Genomic DNA, 27,072 nt, shown 5'->3' with positions numbered 1-27,072 from the left:
CAACATAGATCTAACCTTCCTCCATATTTCTCCTGGTTCTGCCCTGTCCTCGCCTCCTCCCTCTCCACCCAGAGAAAGCCCCGCCCTTCCCTCCTCCCTCTCCTCCCCAGTCTGTCACACAGGGACATCACCCTACAGCAGTTCAGGCTGTGGTTCGCAGGAAGCATACATTGGCTTTTTCATTCGTGCTAGTTTCCAGCTCACAGTTTGGGAGGATCTAACGCCAGCCTTCACACGAAGGGGGAACCAAGGACAGTGAGTAGCTGGGTGGTCCCAGCCCTGGAGCCCTGCCAGCCTGACATGGGTAAGTTTGAGGACCAGCACCCCCACCTCGGGAAGGCCTGAGGGATGCCTGCCTCCCTCCCTGGCTGACTCAGCAGGGGTGGGGCCTAATCTTTGCTCTTTTGGGGAGTGAAGGAAGGGAAAAGGGACTATAGGGGTACAGGGCTCAGCCGGTGAGGTTGCCGACGAAAAGATCATGAGCATTGGCAAGCTCTAGCTCCAAGGAAGAACTTGAGACTCTGAACTTAAGGTGGTGGCTCTCCCCACCTCCCGCCCCCACCCCCCATCCTCCCAGACCCTTGCTACTCCCTATTTAAGCTACTCAGATTCAATTAATATGTTACAGTACTCTTTGCTGGCCTACCCCCCTAAGAGTAAAGCCCACTTTTGGTCGCGTTGTTGGGTTTTTAAGGTGACTCTTCTTCCATTTTCTCCCAAGCCTTTTTAAGTCCCAGTCTCCTCTCCTCCCCCACCCTGACCCACCACCAGGTGGGGGCTGCATTGAGCAGCTGCTTCCTGTTGCCCCAGAGGTTGCTGCAAGGGTGGTGGTGGTTGGGGGGAGAACTGAACTTGAATAAAGCTGATTCTCACGGTCCCACATCAGCCTCATTAGGGTTGCTATTGGCGGCCCCCCACGCTCCAGTCACTGAGCACAGAGAGGTAGGATTGAGGTTGAAAGGCCTAGGAGGTCTTTGCCCTCGTGGCTTCCTGGTTCCACTGGCGTTTAAATTTGGGCAATGCCAGGGGAAAGGAGGCTGTCAGGCCTTTCCACAGCTGTAGGGATGGGGCCCTGAGGAGCTGAAACACAGGGAACCTGTTCACCTGGTAGGGCCGCTGTGCCTTACCCCCAGCAGGCTCGGCCTTGAGTTCTCACTACTCCTCCTCTGAGTCCTTGTGATCTCACTGCCTTCCCGGCCTTGCTTTGTGAAAAGATCTTTGCCGGTGCCCCGGGAGCACAGGGGCGGAGCCCTCCCAAGTCTTCACGTTAGGACCCACCACCATCCCCCACTTCACCGCATAAGTTTCTGTCTCTTCTTCCTGGGATCTGTTCTCTTCCTCCATCGGGATCCTTCCTGGTTCTGGCCCCTAGGAGACGCCACCCGCTTCCCCCTCCCCCAGCGGATTCTTTGCGACAGCCCTACCCAAGCGCTCGTCCTTACCCCAGTAGCTCCTGCCCCTTTAAGTGCTATCCTCCCCCCACCCGCCACCTCCACCGCCGCCGGCCTAGGGCTGGGAGAGGAGGCGTCTCCGCCGCCGGGTTCAGCCACCTGCGCCGGCGCCGCTGCCACCGCCTGCGGCCCGGCCCTGCTCCAGGTGAGGCCTGGTGCCCACGTCCGGTCCCGGAGTCCCCGGGCAGGCCGCCCCTGCGGTTCCCTGCCCCGGGATCCCCGCCGCCTAGGACTCAGGATGAGACCTTCCCCCTGCGGGAGCTGTCCTCCTCCTCTCCCCGGCACTATCTACTCGCCCATTTCTCCCCTGTCTTCTGCGACCGGAATCCCGAGGCTTCTCACGCCTCTCGGCCAACCTCTGCAGGGTAACCTATTCTGGACCCAGGATCTCCCCCCTCCCCCGCTCCTTCCTCGCCAGAAAAATCTCCCGCGGTCTGAGTTTCGCCTCCTCCTCTCTAGAACCAGCGCTTTCCCACGCCATCCTAACCTCCAATGGGAGGAGGAATAACCGCCACCCCAACTCCTCGCCTCAGTAAGGAGGATGAGGGGTTAGCAGAGACTATAGCACTTTTTGGCCCTCCTCCGTCTAGTCCTTCAAGTTCAACTAAGACACATCTAAAGCTTTTCTGTAACCGTCACCCCACCCCACCTCACCCGGAGTTTAGGGATCCAACATCAGCACCTACCAATCAGCGCGGGTGGGAAAAGCCCTCTTCTCTTCTTGGGCCTGGGGTGGGCCAGTCCAGCCTAGGAATGCTCCTACCTCAAAGTCAGGGAATGGTGGGGGGGGCGGTGTGTGTGTGCAGAATCTCGGGGCTTAAGGGGCTGTTAGGGGAAATAGTAGGTGAGGGATGGGCTGAGACTAATTCTCTAAGGGTGTTGGAGGAGAGGCAAGCTCAGCCTTTATTCAGATGCAAAGTAGTCCCACCCCTACGGAAATTAGGGATTTCTCCATCCTGTCCTTAGACCACCTTGGAGAAACTCCTTGCTGAGTTTGAAACTGGATTGTGTGTGAATCTGAGGGGACACATACCAACTTGGAGAGAAGAGGAGGGGTCACGGTCCTTTTGATATGTTATGGGAGATCTAGCCTCCTCAATACAGAGGGGGAGGAGACTGTTTATTCAGTAACCTGGAGAGGGAGGAGGACAAGTTAAAATTGTTACAGGGTTGAGGACCATCTCCCTACTAGTCCTATTAACACAATGAACCTTCAGACAGTGAGGGCAAGGGAGGTCTTTAATAGTTACCCTACCTCCATTGGAGAATTCCTCCCTCCCTTTAAGTCCAGCTGCACCTTCAGCTCTAATCTTTCTTTTTTGTGTGCTCTCACCTCTCCTCTAGAAACGAGAGGACAGGTGTGTGGATTTGCTTCAGTCATGTTCCGGGAGCTGGAGGGAGGAGAGGGTGGTCAGCAGTGGTGTTTGGGGGTGAATTCCAGGACTATCTGAAGGGGCTGAGGAAGGAAGGTAGAGGGATGCCAACGAATCCCATCCTCACTCCCTTTTTCTCTTCACCATTCCAGCCCCAGCCATCTGGCTCCAGAGTGGAGTCAGAGTATGTGGCAACTGACCCCAGAGTCATAGGAACATAGGGAGGGTGAGAAAGGGGGAGCATTCTCTTTATTACCCACCCACTAGCCTGGCTTGAGAGAGGTTCAGAGTATTCCCTAGGTACCCTTCTCACAAGTTGCTGAAAAAATGACCATTTACTCCTTTCTTCCCCTTTCTAGTAGCTTCCTAGAGGGAGATGGGGTATGTGATTGGCCACATCTGAAGGGATTGAGGAATGTTTGGGGACATATGGGGTCAGTCTGCCCTCTGTCGTCTGGATGGGGCGGGGGATGAGAAGCACAGCTGCTGCCTGGGCTGACTTCTGGCAAGAAGTAAACACCCAGCTGTTGAGCATATTGACATCCCACCGTCATCCTTTCTCAAAGAGCAAAGAAGATCTCTGGTTAGATGGGATGAGGAGGGGTCTTATTCAGGGAGGAAGATGATCGTAGTCTTTCTGCACCAGATGGGAAAAAATGGATCCTGCCCCACTTTTCTAAACCCAGATGGCGCTCTCCAATCCAGCACCCCTCTTCCCAACCGCTCCTGGCTGGGATAGTGCTAGGAGTTGCCCTGGAGACTAGGCCTGGGGCTCGGAAGGGGTGGGGGCACTTAGTGGGGCACAGGAGTAACCGGCTCTTCCGGAGCAGAGTGGAGCCAGCGGGTGGGTGTGTGTGGGTGTGGGGAGAGGCGTGGCTAACACCCGTCTGACTGGCGCAGGCTCCTCCCCTGCCTTCAGTCTCTGAATGGCCTGCCCTATGATTGGGGACGGGAGGTAGGAAGATTCTTGAGACCTCATCCTCCCTGGAAAAGCGAAGAGAAAATAAAAGATACCAGCTCTTTACCCTGGCCATTTAGGAAGGCAGTTCCATACTTTGAGCTCTCTTCTTCCCCTGCCTTTATTTTTTATTTGGAGGATTGAAGGTGGTGGTGGGCATTCTTTAGCAGAATTGGTGGATCCCTGCTTTCTCCAGAAGAAAGGACTCCTATCCTCTGAGTGTGGCCCTTATTTACTCAGGGAATCGAGATCAGCAGGCTGTTTGAGGGTCTTTATTTTTTTCTCTAAGGTGACCTGCAAATCTGTTACTTAGGGAAGAAAGAAGGGTTTTGATTTCTACCTGTCTACCTTTTCCCCCTGATAATCTATCTGCTTTTCTCAGGAGAGAGAGAGAAACCCTCCTAAACCCTCTTAGCCTTCTCTCTGGCCCACACACTTTAAAGACTTTGCTGAAGCTCACTTCCTTCTTGGCCTTTCTGAACCATTTGTATTGGGGAGTGGAGCCTCTCCCCCAAACTCAGGATGAGCCTACTTCTCTGGTTAAGTAAAGGAAATCCAATCTAGACTGATGTATTAGACCATGCCCTGTCTCCACCCAGTTTTCAGATCTCCTTCCTCCTCAGACTCCCAAATGAAAAGGTATTTCGTGACCTCTCAACCTGCCAGAGTTTCAACATCTACATCCCCATATTCCTCTTCCAGAATATTCAACCTGAGTTTTGCACAGTTTAGGCATTTTTTCGTAGTACTGCATCGCATGGAATTGGAAGGGGAATTATTTTGAAGCCTGCAAAGCATACTGAGTTGCAAAGAAAGTAAACCTGACTTCTAGTCATATCTTATCTACTGTTTGCTCTTGAACAAGTCGATTAACCTCTCTGGGCCTTAATTTCTTTATCTGCCAAACAAAAGAAGGTTGAACTAGAAATTCTCTAAATTTTAACATATATGATACTGTTCTCAATCCTGGGGCCCTGCAATAGACGTTTTAGATGATAGCCAAATTCTAGTCCTCTGCTAGACTTTTCTTTTCTGTCCTCATTAGGTTTCACACAATTATATAGCCTTATCAGAAAAAGTACTGAAACCGTGGAATAGGTGGACATTTGGGGCATCTTATTAGCTGGTCAGTTTTCGCGCTCATCCCCTGCTCCTCTTACCAGGTTTCGGCTAGACTCAGGTCTTCCCTCTCTGGTCCCTGAGCTGAGCTTCCTTTTCCTACACACAGGAATCTTCCCGACCCCCAGGGCCCTGCAGATGTCGCCAGGAAAGTGGTGATCCAGGCAGGACCAGGCTGCCCCCACGGAACAGAGGTGAGTGGGCAGCCGGCACAGCAGGCTCTTGCCTTTCTCCACCCCTTTACCAGGACTGAACTTTGCTGACTAATCTTTCTGCTTCTACACTTCCACTTTTCCACGACCCAGCCTGGGAAATAATTGCCCCCGAAATTATCACTCCCCCCTCTGCCTTTCCTCCGTTATGGGAGTGGCACATGTCTTGGTCCTAGAAGTTTGGTCTTTTAGGTTAACCTTGGGACCAAGGAATGCCTTTCAGTTTGTTCAGTGTGCCCCGGGACTACTGGCCACAATTGAGACACGGCAAAGAGGGAGCTGCCGGGTAGCCTAGGGAAACACCGCGGCGCTAGGACCCAGATCCGGGTCGGGGAAGCCAGAATGCTCGGCGCTAGGACCCGGTGGCGGAGGCCGCGGAGGGCGGCTCGCTGTCGACTGCAGCTTCCCCGCCCCCTCCGGCTTCGGCTCACTCCTCCCCCGCCGGCCATGTTGGCTCTGCTCTGGCCCCGCGGTTGAGCCGCGTCCCTCCCCCTCCTGACCCCGGACCTCCCCGCGATCCCCTCCCCTCTTGGCGCCCGGAGCGTGGCCATGTGAACCGCCCGTCCCCCGGGGAGAGACAAGCCCCGAGCCAGGCTGGACGCCGCCGCCTCAGGTCTGTTGGGTCTGTGGCAGGGGGCCTGAGGGGAGGGAGCCCGGCTTTCATCCGTGGCTTCCCTCAGGGAACAGAGGCTCCAGAGCCGCCTAGCGCCTCGCCTGGGGCGAGAAGCTGACGCGAGCTTATTTCCAGTTAGACTCCAGCCCCGGGTGGGGGTCTCCCTGCCTAGAGGCTGGGTGGTGAAGGGGGCTTGTGGGTCTACTAAAGACCCGGGATGGGGCGGCGGGGGCGGGAGTAGCTGTGGAGGCTCCGGCGACGACGGCGACGACGAGAAGGCGGAGAAGCCGCCTGGCTGGTGGAGATGACTCCTGTGGCGGACTCGGGGTGGAATCCCCGGGAGGGGCTCCACCTCCTCGGGTGGGGGTGGGAATTGCCCGAGTGCGGAGGGTAGGTGAGGGGGGTTCCCTGGGCGGGTTAAACACCCCGTTCGTGGGGATCGGGGCGTTTTGGCAGCGGTGAGTGGACGGTTGAAGGGGTTTCCAGAGGTCTTAGGGTGTCTCCCTCGGGTGTGGGTGTGTGTGTGTGGTGTAGTGTGTATAGCGCGTGCACGTTCTCTTGAGCTTGGCCAGCAGCAGAGGGCCTTGCTGGAGTGGTGCTGTGCTGGGGGCCCTCGAGTACTGGGAGAATCTCCTACTCCAGGACGGGGGTTGATAGGGCTGATGCTGAGGCGTCCGGATTTGAGCTGGGTTTAGGGACTGAAGGAAAGAATAAAGAGGGATTCCTTTCCAAGGGAGATCCCTCACTAAGGGGATCCCCATTTCCGTGGCGGAAAAGACCATCCGGCATCATTCCTTTCTTTCCCGCTGTTCCCAATTTTCAGGAGAAAGCAATGCCAATAGCAGTCATCCTTTGTAGGATTTATTGGAGTGAGACGTTTGCATCCTTCGGGAGGCGATGGGGGGATAGCTTCTACCTCCATCTGTACACAAACAGCCCCTCCCCCAAGCCTCCCGCAGGAAGTGGCCGGGAAATGGCAGCTGTGCGTTTGCTGCTGCGTCTCTTGTTTTGAAATGTCCATTTTAATCAGATTTGGTTTCATTTTCTGAGGCCTTCTGGGCAAGCTTGAATCTTTCCAACCATGAGGTCCTTTCGTTCGACTTTTTTTTTTTTTTTTTGTAAACTTAATTTGTCAATTGGAAGTATTCAACTGCCGTTGGCTCACTGATCCTGATCCCTCCTCTAGAGCATCTCTGTTGCCTGTCTTGATTTTTTTCCCTTGAGCTAGAGGTCATAGAGAAGCAGACTCAGTCATTCACCAGCAGGGCTACACTTTCAGTACAGTGTCGCAAATTCCCTAAGAGTGGAACTGCCAGGAGGACCTGGGATCTTTTGTGGCATGAGAGTAGCTTTTTGGAATCCTGCTTAATATAGTCTTAAGTATGACAAGCTTCTGTATTGCAGAGCACCTGAGCAAATGAACTTGTGAGGTGAAGAAGGGTAGATTCTGAGAGGTGGAAGAAGAGGGAATGAGGAAGCTTTAACTATGAAATGGATTTGTATGTTGGGATAGGGACTGATTTGCCAGTGAGAGAATGGTGGGTTTGTTCCTCACTGGTGATTCTAGCCTGAGGATAGTCTGTCCATGTGGGAAGCCTGTTGTCGGACAGGGTGCTGGAGAGTTTACCTTCTGCAGAACCAACTAATTAGGAGAGCTTGCTATCAAATGACTGACCCTTCAGCCCATAAAAGTCATCTTCTCTCTTACCTTTTTGGAGCACGGTTAGATTTTCCTCTGTTTTGTGCAAAGTCATGTGTCCAAATTTTCTTTCTCCCACCTGATAACTTCAGGAGATTTCTACAATGGCATACAGTGATTGACTGTGTACTATATCCCCAGGCACTTTGCTAGACACTGAATTTGGTTAGAGATGAGTTGGCTACACAAGATTTTATATTTTGAGAGATGAGGTATTTAGATCATTTGGACTATCCTGAAAACTGCTGAAGCCTAGCACTTAAATAAACTTTTAGTATTTTCCATTCACAGACCTCCCACCTGAATTGTACATTCCTAGAATAAAGGTCCAGATTATGAACAGATAGATGTATATGATTATGTGATAGCATTATTGCTCCTTTCACTGGAGTTGTTAGGATTAATTTTCTGGAAATAGTAAAAACAAGTCTGATGTCATTGTCTTTTTTCTTGCCCCTCTGCTTGACTCATTAGTTTGAGTTGCTTTCTGATAGCATTTATTAGACACTGAATTTAAGTTCCCTTTCTTCAACCTTTGATTATCTAAATTGGGACCTGACAGAATAGTAAATTGATTTTCCATGTTGAGGGTTAAAAGAGTGAAGTAAAGAGAAAGACCACTTTTCTCTTGGATCTTTAAAAGGAATAGAAATTGGTTTTGAGAAATTAGATACTGACTTCATTCGAAAATGATTGATAAGAAAGCTGAATGAAACAGACCTTTCATAGCGTTGTAAAATGGATGCATTTTTTCTATCAGAGAAGTGGATTTCTTAATATTGACCCATTTTTTTCTCTTTTCTTTCTCTAAAGGAAAAAATTTGAGGTATAGAGAGAACTATGCCGGCTTACCTCAGAGCCAGTCAGAAATCTAGAATGCCCTGAGAGGCTCCTCTTGCAGACTCGTGGTTCTGGAATCAGGTGTTGCCAGGAGAGAAGCAAAGCTTGTTAGGGTTACTGACTGTGTCTTCTGGCTGTTGACCTTTCTTACCACCTCTGAAGTGGTCTCTATATTCTTTTACTGTTAAAATAGTGTGGAAGTTAGTTTAATAACTGGTGTGATGTTTGACCTTGTGTGAGATGTATTCATTGAGCCAAAGTTTTGACATCCCAGGACATAGAGTGAAATATAAAACTCCTGGGGCAAATCTTCCTGATTTGTTTCTTGGGGTATGGGTGTCCTCATATATCTCGTAGCCTAAGATTAATACTTTATCTGCATTGTTACATGTGAGTCAGAAGGACCATTTGTCACCAGCTTGCTAGTCTGCATAATTTTGAAATTTATAAAATTCCTCAAAACAAGCTTTGAAGAGCTCTGGATTTTTTTCTTGGATTGGGTCACTAGCAATAAGTAGAATTGTGTTATTATGTTACTGAGTGTTTTGTCCTTTTAATTATAAAGGATAAAAGGATATTTTACAGACTAAAAGGATAATGTAACCTTACCAAAAATTCATCAAAAAACTAAAACACGAGGATTCTCGAGACAGCTGGTCTCATTGCTTTTAGTCTCCTGGTATTGGACTCTCTATAATCTGCCTCAGCAAACGGGATCCTTAACTTGCTTGCTCAGTTTGGGATTTTGTGGGGAGGGGGACATCTTTTTGAAGGAAAGATGGAGTCCTTAACTGTTAGAGCTGAATTTCTATGAAACAATCAGAGAGAGCTGAAAGAAGGAAATAACCTTGTTACAACCTCTGGAGTATGGTTTTTAGTGTCCTGCAATTTCAGAGGCATTTCTAGTCTTCTGATAGTGAAGTGGCAGAAAACCTAGCCTAGATCATTATATGGTTCCTTTATTCAGTCAACAAATATTTTAAAACCTACTTTGTGTCTTGAGTATTCAGTTAAATCAAGCATAACATTTTAGAGCTTAACAGAGAATAACTTAGAGCTTAAGTTTATTGCCTTTTTACATCCTCAGTACTTCCTGTTTCCTTCCCTATTTTCTTCAGAGGACAGCTGTCTAAAATATGTCAAGATTTAGGGCCTTTCTTCCTTCTAGAAATTGTTATCTCTGTGAAGAATGAAGCTGAATTTTTTGGTTCTCTGAGACTCGTAGGAGCAAAAACCATAACTTTTATTAGATGAGTAAGCTGGTAGTGGTAGAAAATATATATCTATTTATTCCTTAATCCAATCTGTGGGTTCAACAGGTAAGTATTTCTTTGGACTTTTTTATGTACTTAGCACTAAATTAGGTGTTGCAGTTAAAGTGATAGAACTTAATATCTGATTGATGGTGTAGAACTTACATAGTTTAGAAGAAATAAGGACAGAGAGCAGTCATCTTTCTGTTCTTCTGAGCAGCCTGGACATGACTATTATATTTGAGTAGCCTCCCTTGGTATATCTTCTTTCATCATCTTCCTTCTGCCTTGCTGTCCTGACTAGAAGGAAAGGGGGTTAAGGAAAGGACATTTTGAGAGCCTCAGTCAGTACATGCTGTAGTCTGAGTCAGAGTTTGAAGGCAATATTGTTACCAGGGCTGTCAGGATGGGCTGTGCTGAGGAAGGAGACATGTCAATTCTGTGGCTTGGCACTGGGAACTCAGTACTGGTAAAGAAAAACAGCTTAGCCAGGGAAGGGATTTTTAGATGTCGAAGTCAAAGCATCCTTGTTTGCAGCATCAGGAACTGAGAATAGTGAAAACTTTCCCAGGGTATGGGATAGGGATAGGGAATGGGGCAGCTTTTGTATTAAAGCAGGGCTTTGCAATCTTGGCACTATTGATATCTTGGGCCAGATAATTCTTTGTTGTAATGGGCTGTCTTGTGTATTGCAGGATCATTAGAAGCATCCCTAGCTTCTACGTACTAGATGCCAGTGGCATATATCTTTTGTCATTACTAAATGTCCCTTCAGTGGGCAAGATCACTCCTGGTTGGGAACTACTATATTAGAGTATGGTGGGTGAATCCAGAGATATGTAAATTAAAAAATGTTCTTTATAACACAGTTGTAGAGCTAAAACATAGTGCTATGATTTATTTACTATACAGCAAAATTTGTATTTGCTGTTCAGTAAAGATAAGCATTTGAAATCTCTCTTCTTTCAAAAAAAAAAAGAATTAGTAACCTATTTGTCGAATTTTGGTATACTATATGGGAAGAAAGAATCAAAGAGCTTTAGGGACTGCCACAGTGTCTAGCTGGATGGTATTAATGTGTGTCTTGTCTTTCTGTGTGTAGCCTCAGAGGTCTGAGTGTTAGGATTGGTCGGGCACCTGCAACAGTGTTGAAATCTGTAATACTTATTTCAACACTTCGTGCATTGTCAGCCTTTTTCTGTTAAAACCATGTCACAGGTCCACAGAGAAGTAATTCTTCAATTGCAACTGAGAGAAAAACAACCTATTTGGTCATGTGGCAAGGACTTTACTGCTTCAAGCTTAAGGGGCACTGCCCCTTAACTCTTATAAAGGAAGCACAGAGGCTCTTAAAAGATCCATTTACATACTACTGGGACTGGGCTGGGTGCTGGCCTTGATTGTACTTCCTGGTCATGAGAACGTCTGCTATTCTGGGGGTTTGGGCACTGACTGATTTCTTTTTTCATTTGGCCAAAATCCTATTAGTTCAAAGGGAGACACTCTCTTTTGCTTTACTGTTGTCCTTACTAGTTCTAGATGGGAGGGCATAATTCACCTTCAGGCTTTGTTGTGGAAAGCGTCTTGGGTAGGAAGGTTAAAATGAAATAACTTTGGGTTTATTGCTGAGAGGAGCTGTCTACATTTTCTTCTCATTCCCATACTGTGATCTCATATTTAAGTGATCTCTGAAATTGAGTCAATTTGCCTATAAGGGAGTCTGGCTGGGAAGATCATCCCTAGTTATGTAGTATCTTTTATGCTGGTAACGTTTTAAATTATATTTGTTATATTTTGATCTTTTGGACCTGATTTTTGAAAACTAAGCAATCTTTACTCTTTTTGTCTAATAATATTAATAGCTAACATTTGTCGAGTGTTTGCTGGATGACAGACACTGCTAAGGCCTAGATTTTCTCATTTAATCCTTACAAGCTCAGGAGGTGGGTACTAAAGTTCTTACTAATGATGAAACTAAGGCTCAGCAATGTTAAGTGATTTTTCTAAAATCACACAGCTAGTGGTAGTAGAGCTGGGATTTGAACCTAGAGCCTACTATGTTGCGCTGATCTCACTGCACAGCACAAAGAGTATTTTATGTTTCTAAGAAGCCTCTTGTAAATGAAGTGATTGTGGTCCCCATGACCCTTCAGTAGAGGCTAGTGGGGAAATGGACCTCAGGCATTAGATAACTTCCCATTCCTTTTACTTATCTGATTTCTGTGAGCCATCCATTTATTCTTATTAGTATATAATTTATGGGACAGGAAATGCTGTGCTTTCCCATAGAGGCAGAGAGAGGGTCTATCATCGAGTAGTCCAGTACACATAGGAAAGAAGGCATGTGTGTGTGTGTCTTGCACACACTCTAGGGGAGGTGTGGCTGTGCATAAAACTGGGGAAGGGAAAGGTGGGGATCAGATGAGATTGGCTCTCCGGACAGCATTTCTAGGACTTCTGAAATGAATTACTGAATGTCCTAGTGTCCTCTTTGCTCTGTGGTGTAAACTTTGGAAGAACCTAACCTAGAGAATTGGGGAATGAACTTTCTTCCTTGATGTCCTTCATTCAGAAGGATCACTAATCTCATGATGCTTATTTTTTTAGATTCCTTACTTCTGAAGAGTGACCCTTAACTATAGGGAAATCATAGGGGACCCTGAGGTCTTTCTCTAGAGATACCCAGTTTCTTCATTGATGCATTGCAGGTTTAGGTTTGCTGCTTATTTTAGAGTGAAGATGGGGAAATAAGTCAATCCTAAAAAATTATTCCCCTTAAATCAACAAAATACAAATTGCTTTTATTTTTTATTTTTAAAAAAATTTCAGTTAAAGTTGATGAATATAGATATAATTATGATATTTAGCCTGGAAAGCCCTAGAGCTATCATGCTGTATACTATGCGAGGTTCATAATTTCATGCTCAGAATTATGTTAAATTCACATGTTACCTACTGATGTCTAATTTGCATTATCTAGCATACTCAGCAGCATGACTCTTGCAAACTTTGGGCAGTGGTTGTACATGTTCTTAACCAATTTATTCATTCTTTAAAAAGCTTCTGGTTCTTTTGAAAAACAGCATATTTAAAACATCACTGGGTCAGCTTATTACCTCATCTTGAGAGCTTAATAAATCTTTCTACCTGAATTCTTTTGCCCTTTTAAATACATAGTAACCCAAGAAGTTGCTTTTTCTTTATCAAGATAGATTATGTCTTTCACATATCAAATTAGTACACACCAGTATATCATAAGTATCTGACGTGTCAGACTTAACCAATAATTCTGGCCTCTGCTTCCTATCTTTCTTCCGTCTTCTCTCTTTCAAAGATAAATTTATTCTAATCAAAGGCTTCACTTATCATTCCTAGTAGTTTACCACCTCATATTCAGGAGAAGTTGAAAAGCTTTTTTAACCCTAATATCTCCCAGTGAGCCACTGAACTTTATAAATATAAATATCCAGCTATTTCTCTCTATGACCTTTTACATTTAAGTCACAAAACCAAAACATTAGGAAGTAATCACAGTAGACACAACAGAATAATATTCCTTGGGACACTCAGTCAGTTTTTCACCTCTGACACTTCTCTGAGATGTATTTTTGGAGAGAATGGTATTTACTATAGCAAAGGAATAGAAGTGTTGCCGAATGATTTGGGTTTTGCCGTTATGGTCACCTTTCCTGAAATGTATTCTCCTTTTCAACCCTCTTTACGAAAGCAAGAATGTTATCTTCTTCAGGTGTCCAGGGCTATGGATAGAATAATGTGGGAATTGTTTAACTCAAGTATAATAATAATACAAAATAGGATATATATCAAATATGCTTTTTCCTCCATACCCCCATTTCTTTGGCTTTCTGTCAAAAGATGGCTTTGAGAACTTTCTTTGGGACTCCAGCCTTACCTTAAAGGGGGAAAAAAAAAAGAATGGAGAATGTAACATAGAGGGGTAACTTAGGCTGGGAGTTAAGAGGGTGGGGCTCATAGGGGGAAGACTCCTGCAGGCTTGTACTTGGTTTTTCTTACTAACTCTATTTCTACAAGGCTGACTTTAAAAGACTATTTCTATAGGGTCATTGTCCAGGTTAGGAGTCTATTTCTTCCTCTTTTCCATCCTCCACCCTCCTCCTAGTACTTAGATAGGAGAAGGGTAAGTAGATAGAGGGGAGGGGGGCATTCCTTCTAGAAAATTTCAGGTGACATAACCTTGTTTAACCGCCAGTATTTTTTTCCCCTCTCTCTCCCCTCCTGCAGAAATGGAGGCAAACGACCATTTTAACTTTACTGGCCTTCCCCCTGCACCTGCTGCCTCAGGACTGAAACCCTCTCCCTCCTCAGGGGAGGGCCTCTACACTAACGGGTCTCCCATGAACTTCCCCCAGCAAGGGAAAAGTGAGTGTGAGGGCCACATGGCCTGGGGAGGGAGTGGGCATCTTTCCTTTAGAGCAGGTTACTGGGACAAGATTTGGCATCTCTCTGGGATAGCTACTTCACAATAGCTCTGTGCCAGGTGGGGAGGGAGGAGGCGAATCCTCAGAACTCCAGCTGTTGGAAAGAAATCAATCTTCTAAGAACAAATTCGAGGGGTTTATGGAAGCAACACTTAGTTTTGTGTTAAAGTTGGAAGGGATTAGAAAAACATACTAGCTTTTTCATCTTAGCCTGCTCTTCTGTCAGCTCTGTCCCTTGGCTACTGCCAGAGAGTGGTGAGGTGGCTATGGCTTCTGGTAACCAGGTTGAACCCATGAGAGAGAAAGAGAGATAAAGGGCCAGCCCTCTGAAAAGCTGTTTTTAGAGGCTGGAGAAGCCACCCCACGACTGGGGGTGGAGGGGTTGGGTGAAGGTTGGGATGTGTTTGCCTTTAGTTTGTGCAATAGAAAAGAGAGCAGATGCTTGAAGTGCCTGTGCCACCTCCTGTCCTTTGAGCATGGAAGGTAGGAACAGGGAGAATTTTAATGGTTACCTAGTTCCCCAAAGAGAAATATCTATAATTCCAGATGGAGGTGTTACTGCCAAGATCAGGTCTTTTTCTGGATTTGGCTTATCAGTTGCTCTGTACCATGGCTCTGCCAAGTACCTCTTTAATCTTGCCTGCGTTTCAGGTACTTTGCTTGGAAGCAGAGAAAAGCCCAAGTGATTTTCTTGTTCCTTGCAGCAGAAAAATACTGCCACAGGCTTATACTACCCACCTTTACCTCCTATCCTCCACAAATGGGTTACAGATAGATAGAAGCTCCTTTATTTCGCTGGAAGAGGACCCCCCCATACCAGCTTTCTTATATCTTAGTTTCTTTCATTTGATTGTCCTTCAGTCTAGAGGTTGCCATTGGTGTTGAGAACTAAAGTCTACAGTACTGATTGTGCAGAGATTTTTCTCCCTGCATATTACTCTCCAGTGCCTATGGGGAAGTCCAGCATTCTGATCCAGTATCTTGCTGCTGTGTGACAGCAAATTCTATTCTTAGCCCAGCACAGAGTGCTGGATCTGCATGTGCCAGTGAGGTAGAGGCTGTCCCTTCAGATGCCACTGTGGGACCAAATAGGCCCTGGAGAGAAGGGGGGGCCTGGAGAATTCAGTCTTGCTACCTCAAAGGAAGAATTCCTCTAGGGAATAAGAATGGGGAAGTATGGGAGTCACTGTACGGAATTTGCAAACAGCTTCATTTAAAACAAAGAAAAAAGACAAAACAAGTCTATGAACATCAGTAGCCAGCTCTCTATTTGTTGCTCGTGTGGTAGACCAGGAGAGTTCCCCAGCCCCCTACTCAGCAGCCTTCAGCAGCAGTTGCTAAGCTTACATCCAGGAGCATCTGGGTTGGGTGTTCCCTGGAGACCAAAAAGCTATAAATAAAGCAGAGGGGCAATCCCTCTCCCGTTTACCTTCCCTTTTTCTAGTTAGTACTGTTCCTTTGGTAGAGTTGGTAGAGTTACTTGCGTACGTACCTGTAACTGACCCTTTTCCCTCCCTCTCTACCAGGTTTGAATGGGGATGTGAATGTTAATGGCTTATCTACTGTATCTCACACTACTACTTCAGGGATTTTGAACTCTGCTCCCCACTCCTCCAGCACTTCACACCTCCATCACCCCAACGTGGCCTACGACTGTCTCTGGAACTACTCACAGTACCCATCTGCCAATACTGGCAGCAACCTCAAGGACCCACCCCTTCTCTCCCAGTTCTCGGGGGGACAATACCCACTCAACGGCATTCTTGGGGGCAGCCGACAACCTTCATCGCCAAGTCACAACACTAACCTTCGGGCTGGGAGCCAAGAGTTCTGGGCCAACGGTACCCAGAGTCCCATGGGGCTTAACTTCGACTCACAGGAACTGTATGATTCCTTTCCTGACCAGAATTTTGAGGTGATGCCCAATGGACCCCCTAGTTTTTTCACCTCCCCACAGACTTCTCCCATGTTGGGATCCAGCATCCAGACCTTTGCACCCTCCCAGGAGGTAGGCGGTGGTATCCATCCTGATGAGGCGGCAGAAAAGGAGCTGACCTCAGTTGTGGCAGAGAATGGCACTGGCTTGGTAGGCAGCCTGGAGCTGGAAGAAGAGCAGCCAGGTATAACCGTGGGTCTGTGAGTTGGGTTGGGAGAAGGAAAATGGGGCTGTGGGGCAGTGGCTTTTTGAGGTGAGGAAAACTTGTCTTTCCAGCTCTCTGCAGTGGAGGCTGATTTGCATGTTGGTGATTAGCAGAGCCAAGTGGCTGGTGTTTTTGTGGCAGCAGCACCAGCTCGAGAGTGGGAGTGCAAATTATTTCAAGCTCATGCAGAGCTGCTGGCCTGGAGAGGGCAGGTGGGCGAGCCCAAAACAGCCCCAACAGACACCCTGCATCAGAAAGTCTTCTTCTAAAATATAAAAAGAGACTGGGGCAATAGCAGGGGGCACTGAGGCCAATTTGACTTGATTATCACAGGACCAGACTGGCTGCTAAAGTGGGCTGAGCTCTAATAGTGATTGGTACTTGAGGGAAAGAGGCAGGCAAAGCATACCATTGCTTGTCTACTCACGGTTTCCTTTTTCTGTTGTCGTTTGCATTGGTACGTGTGACCATTCCTCTCATCTTTTCTCTCAAAATAAACAACAAGTTTACTATTGATTCCAAGTCCAAGGGTGTCCACCCTGTAAAATCACAGGATGTTTTCTCTGATTACTGCCTGTTCCCACTGAAATGGGGAAATAGCTGGGAACATGATGGCGTTCTTGTCTCAGACCCCACATTCCTTTCCTCTCTCTTTACCTGCTGTAGGATTTTACTAATACATCTCTGTTCACTTGCATTATCTTGATATGTTTAGTACCCAACATAGAACTATCTCTAGCAAAGATGTGACTGCCTACTATAACTAAACGAAACAGGTAAAGCCACTGATTTTGACTTTTGCCCTCTCTGGGTATTTTCTAGAACTGAAGATGTGTGGCTACAATGGCTCCATACCTTCTGTGGAGTCATTACACCAAGAAGTCTCAGTCTTGGTTCCTGACCCCACAGTGAGCTGCTTAGATGATCCTTCACATCTTCCTGATCAACTGGAAGACACTCCAATACTCAGTGAAGTCTCTCTGGAGCCATTTAACACCCTGGCACCAGGTAGGCTCAGAGGCTGGCTCCCGTCAACTCATACATGCAGAGGATAGCAAACTTCTACTGCCTGGAAGAGTTTGTAAACCAGGGAAAGAATTTGAGAATCTGGGGCATTGAGTCCTCCAGATAATCCTTTGGCAGACCAGTCTCATGCCACTGGCCTGACTGAGCCAACTCTAAGCTGAATTGGTTCATTTCCCAGGTTCTCTCCCAGTGTTCCTTTTGGCCAAGAGCCCTGGGCTTTAATAATTCACTGGATAGGGACTTATTACCACACAGTTGGGCTATTTGGGTTCTCACTAACTAGAAAGAAGACATTGGCCAATGAACAATTACCTTTTACCTAACTGAAATATAAGAAAGGCCTATTTATGATAGATTCTAGAATTTTATGCTGGTCTGTGGGTTATTATAGGGCCAGTGCTTTTCCTTTCATTTCCACTTGAAACTTTTACAATTCCTATAGCTTGGTGACTACGCTTTCATGGAGAGGCCTGTTAAATTTCCCTAATTTAATATTAGAAAGAACCTTCACACTGTGGCAACTAGAATTGGATATATTCAGATAAATATTTTGAATCTTGCTTTCTGATTTTTCCACCCCCTGAAGAGCCAGTGAGTGGAGGACTATATGGTATAGATGACACGGAACTGATGGGTGCAGAGGACAAACTGCCTCTGGAGGACAGCCCTGTGATCTCTGCCCTCGATTGCCCTTCTCTCAATAATGCCACTGCCTTCAGTCTCCTGGCAGATGATAGTCAAACTTCAGCCTCTATCTTTGCCAACCCCACCTCTCCGCCCGTCCTTGGGGAGTCTGTCCTGCAAGGTAAGTGAGGAGGGGTAGGACAAAGAAAGTCCTTGACCTGGGAAAAGGTGAGAGAACAAATCCCATAGTCAGAGTCAGGGCCTTTGAGGTGGGAAATCTGTGAGAGCATCTTGCTGGGGGATGAGGGGCTTATGGGATAGTGTGTGGTAGAACTAAGAAGGCACAGGCTACACTCTGACTCCTCTGTGCCCTAAAGAACTTGTAAGACTTGGAGCTTGCAGGAAAAAGGAGGCCAGAGGCTTTACTGGCTCCAGGTAAAAGGTATTTCTTCACACAATGACAGCAGCAGCAGCTTTGCCTTTAATGTTCATGAATGGTTGGGGAGGACAGCCAGTGGGCTACTTGTCTTTTACTAACCCTAGAGAAAAGCCCTTGAAGGAACCCTGTTTAGCTTAGTCCAGGTTAGAGTGAGTAGATTCTCTCGTTTTATATGACACCATTTTTCCTTTACCCATCCTGTCCCTTTGGATTCTAGATAACAGCTTTGACCTGAATAATGGTAGTGATACAGAACAGGAAGAAATGGAGACTCAAGCTTCAGACTTCTCACCACCTCTAACCCAGCCAGCCTCAGACCAGTCATCCACTATTCAGTTACATCCAGCAACCTCACCAGCAGTCTCGCCAACAGCCTCCCCAGCAGTCTCCCCGGCAGTTTCTGCAGCAGCCTCCCCAGAAATCTCTCCAGAAGTCTCCCCAGCGGTTTCTCCAGCAGCCTCTCCAGAAATCTCTTCAGTCGTCTCCCCGGCAGCCTTCCCAACAGTCTCTCCAGCTTCTTCAGCAGCCCTCCCACCAGTCTCTTCAGAAGTCTCCTTGACGGCCTCCCCTGTGACCTCTCCAAAAGCGTCCTCTGCAGCTTCCCCTGCATCTGTCTTCCCAACAGCCTCCCCAGCAGATAAAGATGTCAGCAACTTCCCTGAAACTACTGCTGACCTGGAAGAGATCACTGGAGAAGGAGTCACTACTTCTGGTGGTGGTGAGTATGCAGATTCTGTTCCACCCCTAGCTGGTACCTGGAGAAGTTTCTGTCCTGTGTGGTATTTAACCCTTCCCTGTTGACCTCTTGTTTCAATAGTCTGTTGAACTCTTAACTTGAGTATCCCCTATTTTTCTCCCAAGGTGATGTCCTGAGGAGACGAATTGCTACTGCAGAAGAAGTTCGTCTTCCCCTCCAACATGGGTAAATGCTCTAATTTTCTACATGCATTGGCCTTGAGAAATATAATGAATGACTAGGAAGAAGGGAAGGGAGCTCTTGTCTTCTGAGATGGGGAGGAGTGGGCTAAACAAGAATAGATTAAGCCAGTTATTTGCAATGATAATTGTTTCTTATGAGATTCCTAGGCTTTCCTACTTATTCTCTCAGGGTCTGCCTCCCCTCATCTATTCTTCCCTCATTTCATGGCCACTCAGTTTTTTGCTCAGGGGGCTACAGCTGTTATCTTTCCCAAACCCAGCCAGGACCCGAGGGCTCAGATATCCAAATTAACTTACTTTTCCTATATGCTTAGAGAAGGGATAGCAGTGAATGAAATGGGGTGACTGAGTCCCAATGAGTTGGATTTTTTTTTTTTTAATGCTCTTTGGTGAGGTAAGGGCAAGAACTGTACCTGACCAGAATGAGAATGAACAAGCCAGCTGACACCAAGGGCCTTGAAGAATAAGTACTTTCCTAAAAATAAAAATAAAAATAAATGCTTTCCTAATCTTCCCCACCCTTACCCCTGTAGGCTGCTAGTGGTCACCAAGTTTTGAGTTCTGCTTAAAATTTTCAGAGAAAGATAAGGCTTAGTCTTATAATAATCTGTTGCTCAGAACAGAGTTCCTTACTAAACTCTGGCCTGTGGAGTTGTTTCATGGAGTCAGCAGTGAGTTCACTCTTCTTGCCTCCCCACCCTTTGTCATTTCTGCCTTTATTCCCTTAGGTCCTCATCCTCTATTGGCAACCCAGTAATTGCCCTGAATGGCATCAGTGACGGGATTTTCTGGCTGCTCAAATCATTGACTTTGTAAAGGGAAGGGTGGAGGTCTTTTCCACACTTAAACAGTTTGATGTATTGCTTTCTCCTGAGGCCCTGAAAGGTTTTTGGAGCTCACCTGCCTTCTAGCCAAGCTTATATCTCATGCTGCATTTGCATCTACATGCAGTTCTAGTGAGAGAATGGGGAGGGTCATTTGCTCAGCAGGCTTGGCTTCTGGGTGGCTTGAGAGTGGGTAGGGGTGTGACCTGGTGGCAGGGCCCGTGTGCTTCTCTGGCAGGTGGCGGAGAGAGGTACGCATCAAGAAGGGCAGCCATCGATGGCAGGGGGAGACGTGGTATTACGGCCCTTGTGGGAAGAGAATGAAACAGTTCCCAGAAGTGATCAAGGTAATGTAGCTTTCATGGGCTTTTTTAGGGAAACACAGACTCCTTTCTTGGGCCTAGTGGCAGCAAGCTAGTTTTGTGTACTCAGAGACCTGTTCTTGTGCTATTATTGCTGGCCAAAGGCAAGGTAGGGCTGTGACTACATTAATGCCACTTTTTCTCCTCTTAGTACCTGAGCCGCAATGTGGTGCACCATGTCCGCCGTGAGCACTTCAGCTTCAGTCCCCGTATGCCTGTTGGCGATTTCTTTGAAGAGAGGGACACACCAGAGGTGCAGATCCAAGGGTTAAATATGCTTTTGTCACTGAGAAAGGGTTGGTGAATAAGCTGCAGCTGCCTCTTGTGGGGTTTGGAGGTTCTGGGGCCTTGAATGGTTCAGAGAGCTGGGTAGCTCGCACACACTCCCTCTCATTATAACAAAGTCTTCCTCATGACCTTAGGGCTTGCAGTGGGTACAACTGTCAGCAGAGGAGATCCCATCCAGGATTCAGGCAATTACTGGGAAACGGGGCCGGCCTCGAAACACTGAGAAGGCCAAGACCAAGGAAATTCCCAAGGTGAAACGGGGCCGAGGTCGGCCACCCAAGGTCAAAATTACTGAACTGTTGAATAAGACAGACAGCCGCCTCCTAAAGAAACTGGAGGCCCAAGGTACAGTGGTGCTTCTTATTTTGAGATTCTGCTTGCTCTGTGAGGTATCTGAAATGTTGATGAGTTCTTGATGGCTGGGTTTCCCAGGAGCATGACTGACATAGTCTGGACAGAATGAATCTGAATCACCTTTCCCTCCCTGGAAAGCAGCATCAGGGTCCCAGCGCTTGTGGTACTTCTTTAACAACTGGTTTCTTCCTTGATTTGCTCTTAGTAATGGAGCCTTAGGCAGTCCCCAGATACAGTTGTGAGAGAAGAGGACTTTCTTGTCCTTTCTTACCATCTTTCAGCTCCTTACTTGTCTTGCTGGTTTTGGTTGTACACTCTTACTTTACTCATTGCCACTATCACAGAGGTTCAGCATTCATATCTGATTCCAAAAGATAATTTGCACTGTTTTAGTGGGATAGACAGGTAGGGAATGTCTAATTTTTTAGTAAATATTGCATTTACACTGATACAGTATGAAGTATCTGAAAAAATTTGGAATCTTCTGCTCTGCCAGATTCTGACTGTATAACCTAGAGCAAGTCACTTATATTTTAATAGGAGCTTATATTGGTTTATTTGCAGATAATATCTAACTTAGAGGGTTGCTACACAGATGTGAGGGAAGGGTTTCCTTGCCAGAATAGAATAGGTACTAATAGCAAAAACATCAATTCTAAAACACTGTTGTTTGCAGGATCACACTTCAATATTCAGTCTTCCAAAGGGGGAAAAATTCAGATTTTTTTGTGGAGCAAGACATAAGAGCTGATCATAAACAACAGTTATATGTCAGTGTTGATCTGATTCCACTGCGATGCACATTATCTGGTTCCTTTCTTTCTGGCACATTCTTGGTTAATCAGTGCTTCCAACTCTGGAGACTGCCTTCTTTCCATGGCAGTTAGGTTTTCTGTTTCCTTTCTCTGCTCTAAAAATCAATCTGTGGGTTACTGCACTTGTCAGGTAGCCTGGGAGATATGTAGGTTATGAGACTACTCTGTCGTCATGGTCTTTAGGACTCCTTCTAAAGTAGTACAGGGACTGGTACTTCTGGGCAGGAGACCCATTTGAGTTCTTTGTGCTGTCCCCATAGCAGGTACCTCTCCTACATTTCCCCCTACATCCCTAACATTTAATTTTGTATACTTAAATAAAACAGTTCTAGATTCTCCAAGGAGTTGCTTGAGAAGCCAGCTTCGTAACAGGCTTGTGTTGTTGTAGATGCTGGAGTTTGATCTACATGCCTCACTCTTTGTTTTTTTGTTTCTGCCCTCATAGAAACGCTGAATGAGGAAGTTAAAGCAAAGATGAGTAAAATCAAGAAGAAGATGAAGCAAAAGGTACAACGTGGAGAGTGTCAGACTACTACCCAAGGACAGGTGAGGGACATCAGAGAGATCACATAGTGGGTTAACTTTTCCTACCACCTGCTCGTTTTTTTTTTTTCTTTTCCTACATCTGTGCCACCCTCCATGTAGCAGCATACCTTTGTTACCTGAAATTTGGGGGGCGGCTTGATTTAGAGAATTGGGCTTGTTCAAGAATAATATGAGCATCTCCAGGGTGAGAGAATTGATCCATTGCCAAACCCTTATTCCATCCCTCACCTCTCCTCCCCAGAACCCTTTTTTTTTTTTAATCCTAGCCCAAGCAGAGATGCTTTCAGAGGTTGAGGAGAAATGACTTCCCTTATGGTTTACAGGCCAGAAGCAAGCGGAAACAAGAGACCAAGAGCTTAAAGCAGAAGGAAGCTAAGAAGAAATCCAAGGTAGGTGCACGTACACACAAGTATAACTTTGAAGTCACCAAACATTTTGCAAGACGTGCATTCGTCTTTTTGTTATGGTCATATTTCTGGGCTCTGAGGTAGAGAGAATGAGGACCAGGGAAGGGTGGTGACTGGAATCTTTTTGTCACTCTTGGTTCCTCTCTCTCGGGTGGTTAGGCTGAGAAAGAGAAGGTAAAGACAAAGCAGGAAAAACTGAAGGAAAAAGTCAAGAGGGAGAAGAAAGAGAAGGTGAAAATGAAGGAAAAGGAGGAGGTGGCCAAAGCCAAGCCAGCCTGTAAAGCAGATAAAACACTGGCCACACAAAGGCGCTTGGAGGAGCGGCAGAGGCAGCAGATGATCTTGGAGGAGATGAAGAAGCCCACAGAGGATATGTGTCTGACTGACCATCAGGTAGCGAGGGGAGGAGAACAGGTCCTGGGTCCTGGAGGGGCCAGTTGTGAAGATACTTCCATTAAAGTAAGAACCTCCTAGATATCCAAACTGTTACCTTCCGATCTGTTTGAGAGAACCCCCTACCATTTTTATCCTTACAGCCGCTGCCTGACTTCTCACGCATCCCTGGTCTGATCCTGCCTAGTGGAGCCTTCTCAGACTGCTTGACCATTGTGGAGTTTCTGCACAGCTTCGGCAAGGTGCTAGGCTTTGACCCTGCCAAAGATGTACCTAGCCTAGGGGTCCTGCAGGAGGGCCTCCTGTGTCAAGGCGACAGCTTGGGCGAGGTGCAAGATCTGCTGGTGCGGCTTCTGAAGGCTGCTCTCTATGATCCTGGCTTGCCTTCCTACTGTCAGGTGAGAGGTCCTTTCCTAGGCAGGTTGGGAGGGCCCAGGATCCAGTGCTTTGTCTCAGCTTTACTTTCTCTTTAAGTTAGACACATGAAAGCCCCTCCCTTAAGTGAAAGGACCAGTGGAGATATAATTTCTGTTTTTCTTATATCTTTCCCTTGTTTCTTTTTTTATGACTTCCCTCTGCTTATTTTACTCATTCTCCTTTATTTTGCACCATTCCTTTGTCTTTGCTCATCTTATCCTAGCCAACTTTTCTTTTTCTGTGTTAACTCCATAGTTCTCTCCTGTATTTTCTTGTTCCAGATTCACACAACTTGAGTTATTCCTCTTTCTCTCTTAATTCCCATTATGCTCTCCTCCAAACAGTCTTTAAAGATCTTGGGGGAGAAGGTGTCGGAGATCCCACTGACAAGAGACAATGTATCTGAAATCCTGCGCTGCTTCCTCATGGCATATGGAGTGGAGCCAGTCCTCTGTGACAGCCTGCGCACCCAGCCTTTTCAGGCCCAACCACCCCAACAGAAAGCTGCTGTCCTGGCCTTCCTTGTACACGAGCTCAACGGCTCCACCCTCATCATTAAGTGAGGGGCAGGGGTGGGGATGGTTATCGTATGCCTTGGTCAGAATGGGATGGGGTTGGGTTTAGCCATCCAGAGTCCTGGGTGATGTATGTCCACTGCCCTCCTCTGGAGACGCTGGAGTGACTTGGGACTGAATCTTAGTGCCTTACCTGGGACAACCCAAGCCTTCCTTTGCCATTCATGCAATCTAGGCTCTAGGCTGAAACTTCCTGTTCAGCTGTAGCCCCTTTACCCTTGAGCCTCCTTTCTTTTTTGTGTGTGCTGCCACTTCTACCTCAAAATCCCATTCACTATTCCCCTGCAGTGAGATTGACAAGACTCTGGAGAGTATGTCCAGCTACAGGAAAAACAAGTGGATTGTTGAAGGCCGGCTCCGGAGGTAGGGACAGGTCAGAGGGTAGTAGGGCCTAGAAAAAGGAGAAAAGGGGGAAAGGGTGAAGCATTGTCTGGAATTTGATGCTCTTAGTCCCTCCTCTGGCGTTGGGACCTTGCCCCAGGGCTCAGGATGGCTTAGATTCCAGGTGTTCCTTTTGTGGCAGTATCACTTTCCTCACCAAGTTTCTCTGATCTCTATTTCAAGACTGAAAACTGCTCTGGCCAAGCGAACTGGGCGGCCTGAGGTAGAGATGCAGGGGCCAGAGGAAGGCCTAGGGCGGAGGCGCAGCTCTCGGATCATGGAGGAGACTAGTGGCATGGAAGAGGAGGAAGAAGAGGAAACTACAATAGCTGCCCATGGCCGTAGGAGTCGAAGAGATGGAGAGGTACTAGCCCCAGACCACAAAAAATTGGAGTTGGAAAATGGATTATAGTTGACTCATTTTTTTTTAATAGTTGACTCTTGAACAACGTAGGTTTGAAGTGTGCAGGTCCACTTATATGCAGATCGTTTTCAATAAATATACAGTCAGCCCTTCATATCCATGGGTTCGTATCTGTGGATTCAACCAACCATGGATCGAAAATAGTACATATTTTCAATTTGCAGTTATGAGTTTGCCGATGCGGAGGGCTAACTATGCATTGTTCTACACCATTTTATATAAGAGACTTGCGCATCCATTTTGGTGTCCACAAAGTGTCCTGGAACTAATTCCCCACAGATAACTGAGAGACAACTGTAGTTTAGTTTTAGAGGGAATCAAAAGTTATATGTGGTTTTTTTTGTTTGTTTGTTTGTTTTGATTACACAGGGGTGGAAAGGAGGGGAGAGAGGATGTTGGCACTCTTAACCCTCTCATTATTCAAAAGTCAATTGCATTTCTCTTTATTGAATCTGATAATTCTTTTTCTTGGTGTCTACTCGTTTCTTCTCCAGGTTGATGTCACAGCATCTAGCGTCCCGGAGCTAGAGCGCCAGATAGAAAAACTTAGCAAGGTATTGTGCTTCTAATCTCTCAGGAGCTGGAGATCTGGGCTGGGTGAGAATTGATCACCTTATGCGTTGGGCCCAGATAGTGTCAGTTTTGTAGGGAAGGCTGAGAGCCATTGCTCTTCTCCCATATACTGGATGAAGTCACCACTGTCACTCTGAAAGTGTGTTTTTTATTCATCTTCCTTTTCCACTGCCTACCCAGCGTCAGCTCTTCTTTCGTAAAAAGCTGCTTCACTCATCCCAGATGCTTCGGGCAGTCTCCTTGGGTCAGGATCGCTACAGACGCCGCTACTGGGTGTTGCCCTATTTGGCTGGTATCTTTGTGGAAGGAACAGAAGGGAGCTTAGGTAGGTGTGTCATGGGAGCCTGAATTGAGGCCTAACAAAAGTTAAACAATTCTTTTTCCTCTGCCTAGTCAGCTTAGGCTTCTTTCATTTTATGAGAATCAGTATAGCCTAATGGTTAAGAGCATGGGTACTGGAGCAAAACTGCTGCCTACCTGCTCTGCCATTTACCAGCTGTATGCTTCAGTTTCTTCATTTGTAAAATGAAAATAATTACAGCATATTTTCTTTATAGTGCTGTAGAGAGAATCAAAATGAGCTAACGTTCTTAGAATAGTGCTTAACATGTAGCTGGTTCTCAATAAATGTTAGCTTTATGCTGCTGCTGCTGCTTACTTGGGAGAATAGTGTTTCTTTCTCAGATACTGTGTTCATTGTCATATAAGCTGTTTCAGTGGAATCTCAAAACAGAGAGATTAAGTCCAAGAGAAAAAGAAAATATATCTTGTGTTTATATACCCTCTTTCTTTCTCTCTGTGTATCAGTGTAAGTCTTAAGCTTTTTACTTCTCTTTACAGTTCCTGAGGATATGATAAAGCAGGAAACTGACTTCTTGAAAGTGGCAGCCCATCCAGCGCCCAGCCCAGCCCGCTTTTCTCTGAAGAAGGAGTTAGCTGGCTCCAGCACCTCTGTCAGTACTCCTGCCCGGGCCCGAGGCCGACCTCGGAAAACTAAGCCTGGGTCTGTGCAACCTAGGCACCTTAAATCTCCTGTCGGGGGTCAGGGGTCCGAACAGCCCCAAGCCCAGCTTCAGCCTGAGACTCAGCCCCAGCCCCAGCTTCAGCCCTATCCTCAGTCCCATAATGGGTTCCTCGAGCCAGAAGGCTCCCTTTTGTCTCTGGGTCAGAGCCAGCATGACCTCAGTCAGTCAGCTTTCCTTTCTTGGCTGAGCCAGACTCAGAGCCACGGCTCCCTGCTGAGTAGCTCAGTCCTCACACCTGATAGCAGCCCCGGAAAATTGGACCCAACTCCATCACAGCCCCCGGAGGAGCCAGAACCTGAAGAAGCAGAATCCAATCCTACTTCTCAAGCCTCCTGGTTTAACTTCTCAGCCCAGATGCCCTGCAATGCTGCCCCTACACCACCCCCTGCAGTTTCTGAGGACCAGCCCACTCCCTCCCCCCAGCTACTTGTCTACTCTAAGCCAGTAAGTAGCCAAAATTAGTGGTATGCATTTGACTTCATCTTGCCACAGGCTCCATTGCCTGGCTGTGGGCTGTTGCTAAAATTGGGGGAATGGATGG

At 46.7% G+C, this 27,072-nt stretch overlaps 1 protein-coding gene across 14 annotated transcripts in view; it reads left to right on the top strand.

Moving 5' to 3' along the window:
* The first annotated feature begins 103 nt into the window (after positions 1-103).
* BAZ2A (bromodomain adjacent to zinc finger domain 2A) overlaps positions 104-27,072 on the top strand; it is a 32,533-nt gene continuing 5,564 nt past the window's right edge. For 4 of the 14 annotated variants that reach the window (XM_039865722.1, XM_039865718.1, XM_039865712.1 and 1 more), the window contains exons 1-20: positions 104-304; positions 13,782-13,919; positions 15,505-16,098; positions 16,942-17,127; positions 17,732-17,950; positions 18,426-18,926; positions 19,070-19,130; positions 20,210-20,318; positions 20,485-20,586; positions 20,756-20,966; positions 22,236-22,336; positions 22,660-22,725; positions 22,903-23,136; positions 23,280-23,534; positions 23,898-24,112; positions 24,417-24,491; positions 24,693-24,873; positions 25,428-25,487; positions 25,687-25,831; positions 26,347-26,975. In XM_039865722.1, coding sequence (XP_039721656.1) covers positions 301-304; positions 13,782-13,919; positions 15,505-16,098; positions 16,942-17,127; positions 17,732-17,950; positions 18,426-18,926; positions 19,070-19,130; positions 20,210-20,318; positions 20,485-20,586; positions 20,756-20,966; positions 22,236-22,336; positions 22,660-22,725; positions 22,903-23,136; positions 23,280-23,534; positions 23,898-24,112; positions 24,417-24,491; positions 24,693-24,873; positions 25,428-25,487; positions 25,687-25,831; positions 26,347-26,975 — 4,086 coding nt within the window. In that variant the 5' untranslated portion in view covers positions 104-300. Of the gene's footprint in view, positions 305-1,496; positions 1,597-5,010; positions 5,096-5,607; positions 5,727-13,781; positions 13,920-15,504; positions 16,099-16,941; positions 17,128-17,731; positions 17,951-18,425; positions 18,927-19,069; positions 19,131-20,209; positions 20,319-20,484; positions 20,587-20,755; positions 20,967-22,235; positions 22,337-22,659; positions 22,726-22,902; positions 23,137-23,279; positions 23,535-23,897; positions 24,113-24,416; positions 24,492-24,692; positions 24,874-25,427; positions 25,488-25,686; positions 25,832-26,346; positions 26,976-27,072 lie in introns of those variants that run through there. The other 10 variants (XM_039865717.1, XM_039865715.1, XM_039865720.1 and 7 more) reach the window with 8 other exon arrangements.

This window comes from Pteropus medius, unplaced genomic scaffold, assembly GCF_902729225.1.
Source record: "Pteropus medius unplaced genomic scaffold, Ma_sr-lr_union100, whole genome shotgun sequence".
Taxonomy (NCBI): Eukaryota; Metazoa; Chordata; class Mammalia; order Chiroptera; family Pteropodidae; genus Pteropus; species Pteropus medius.
The sequence above is the reverse complement of the archived record's forward strand: the minus strand, read 5'-3'. Positions and strand labels throughout refer to the sequence as shown.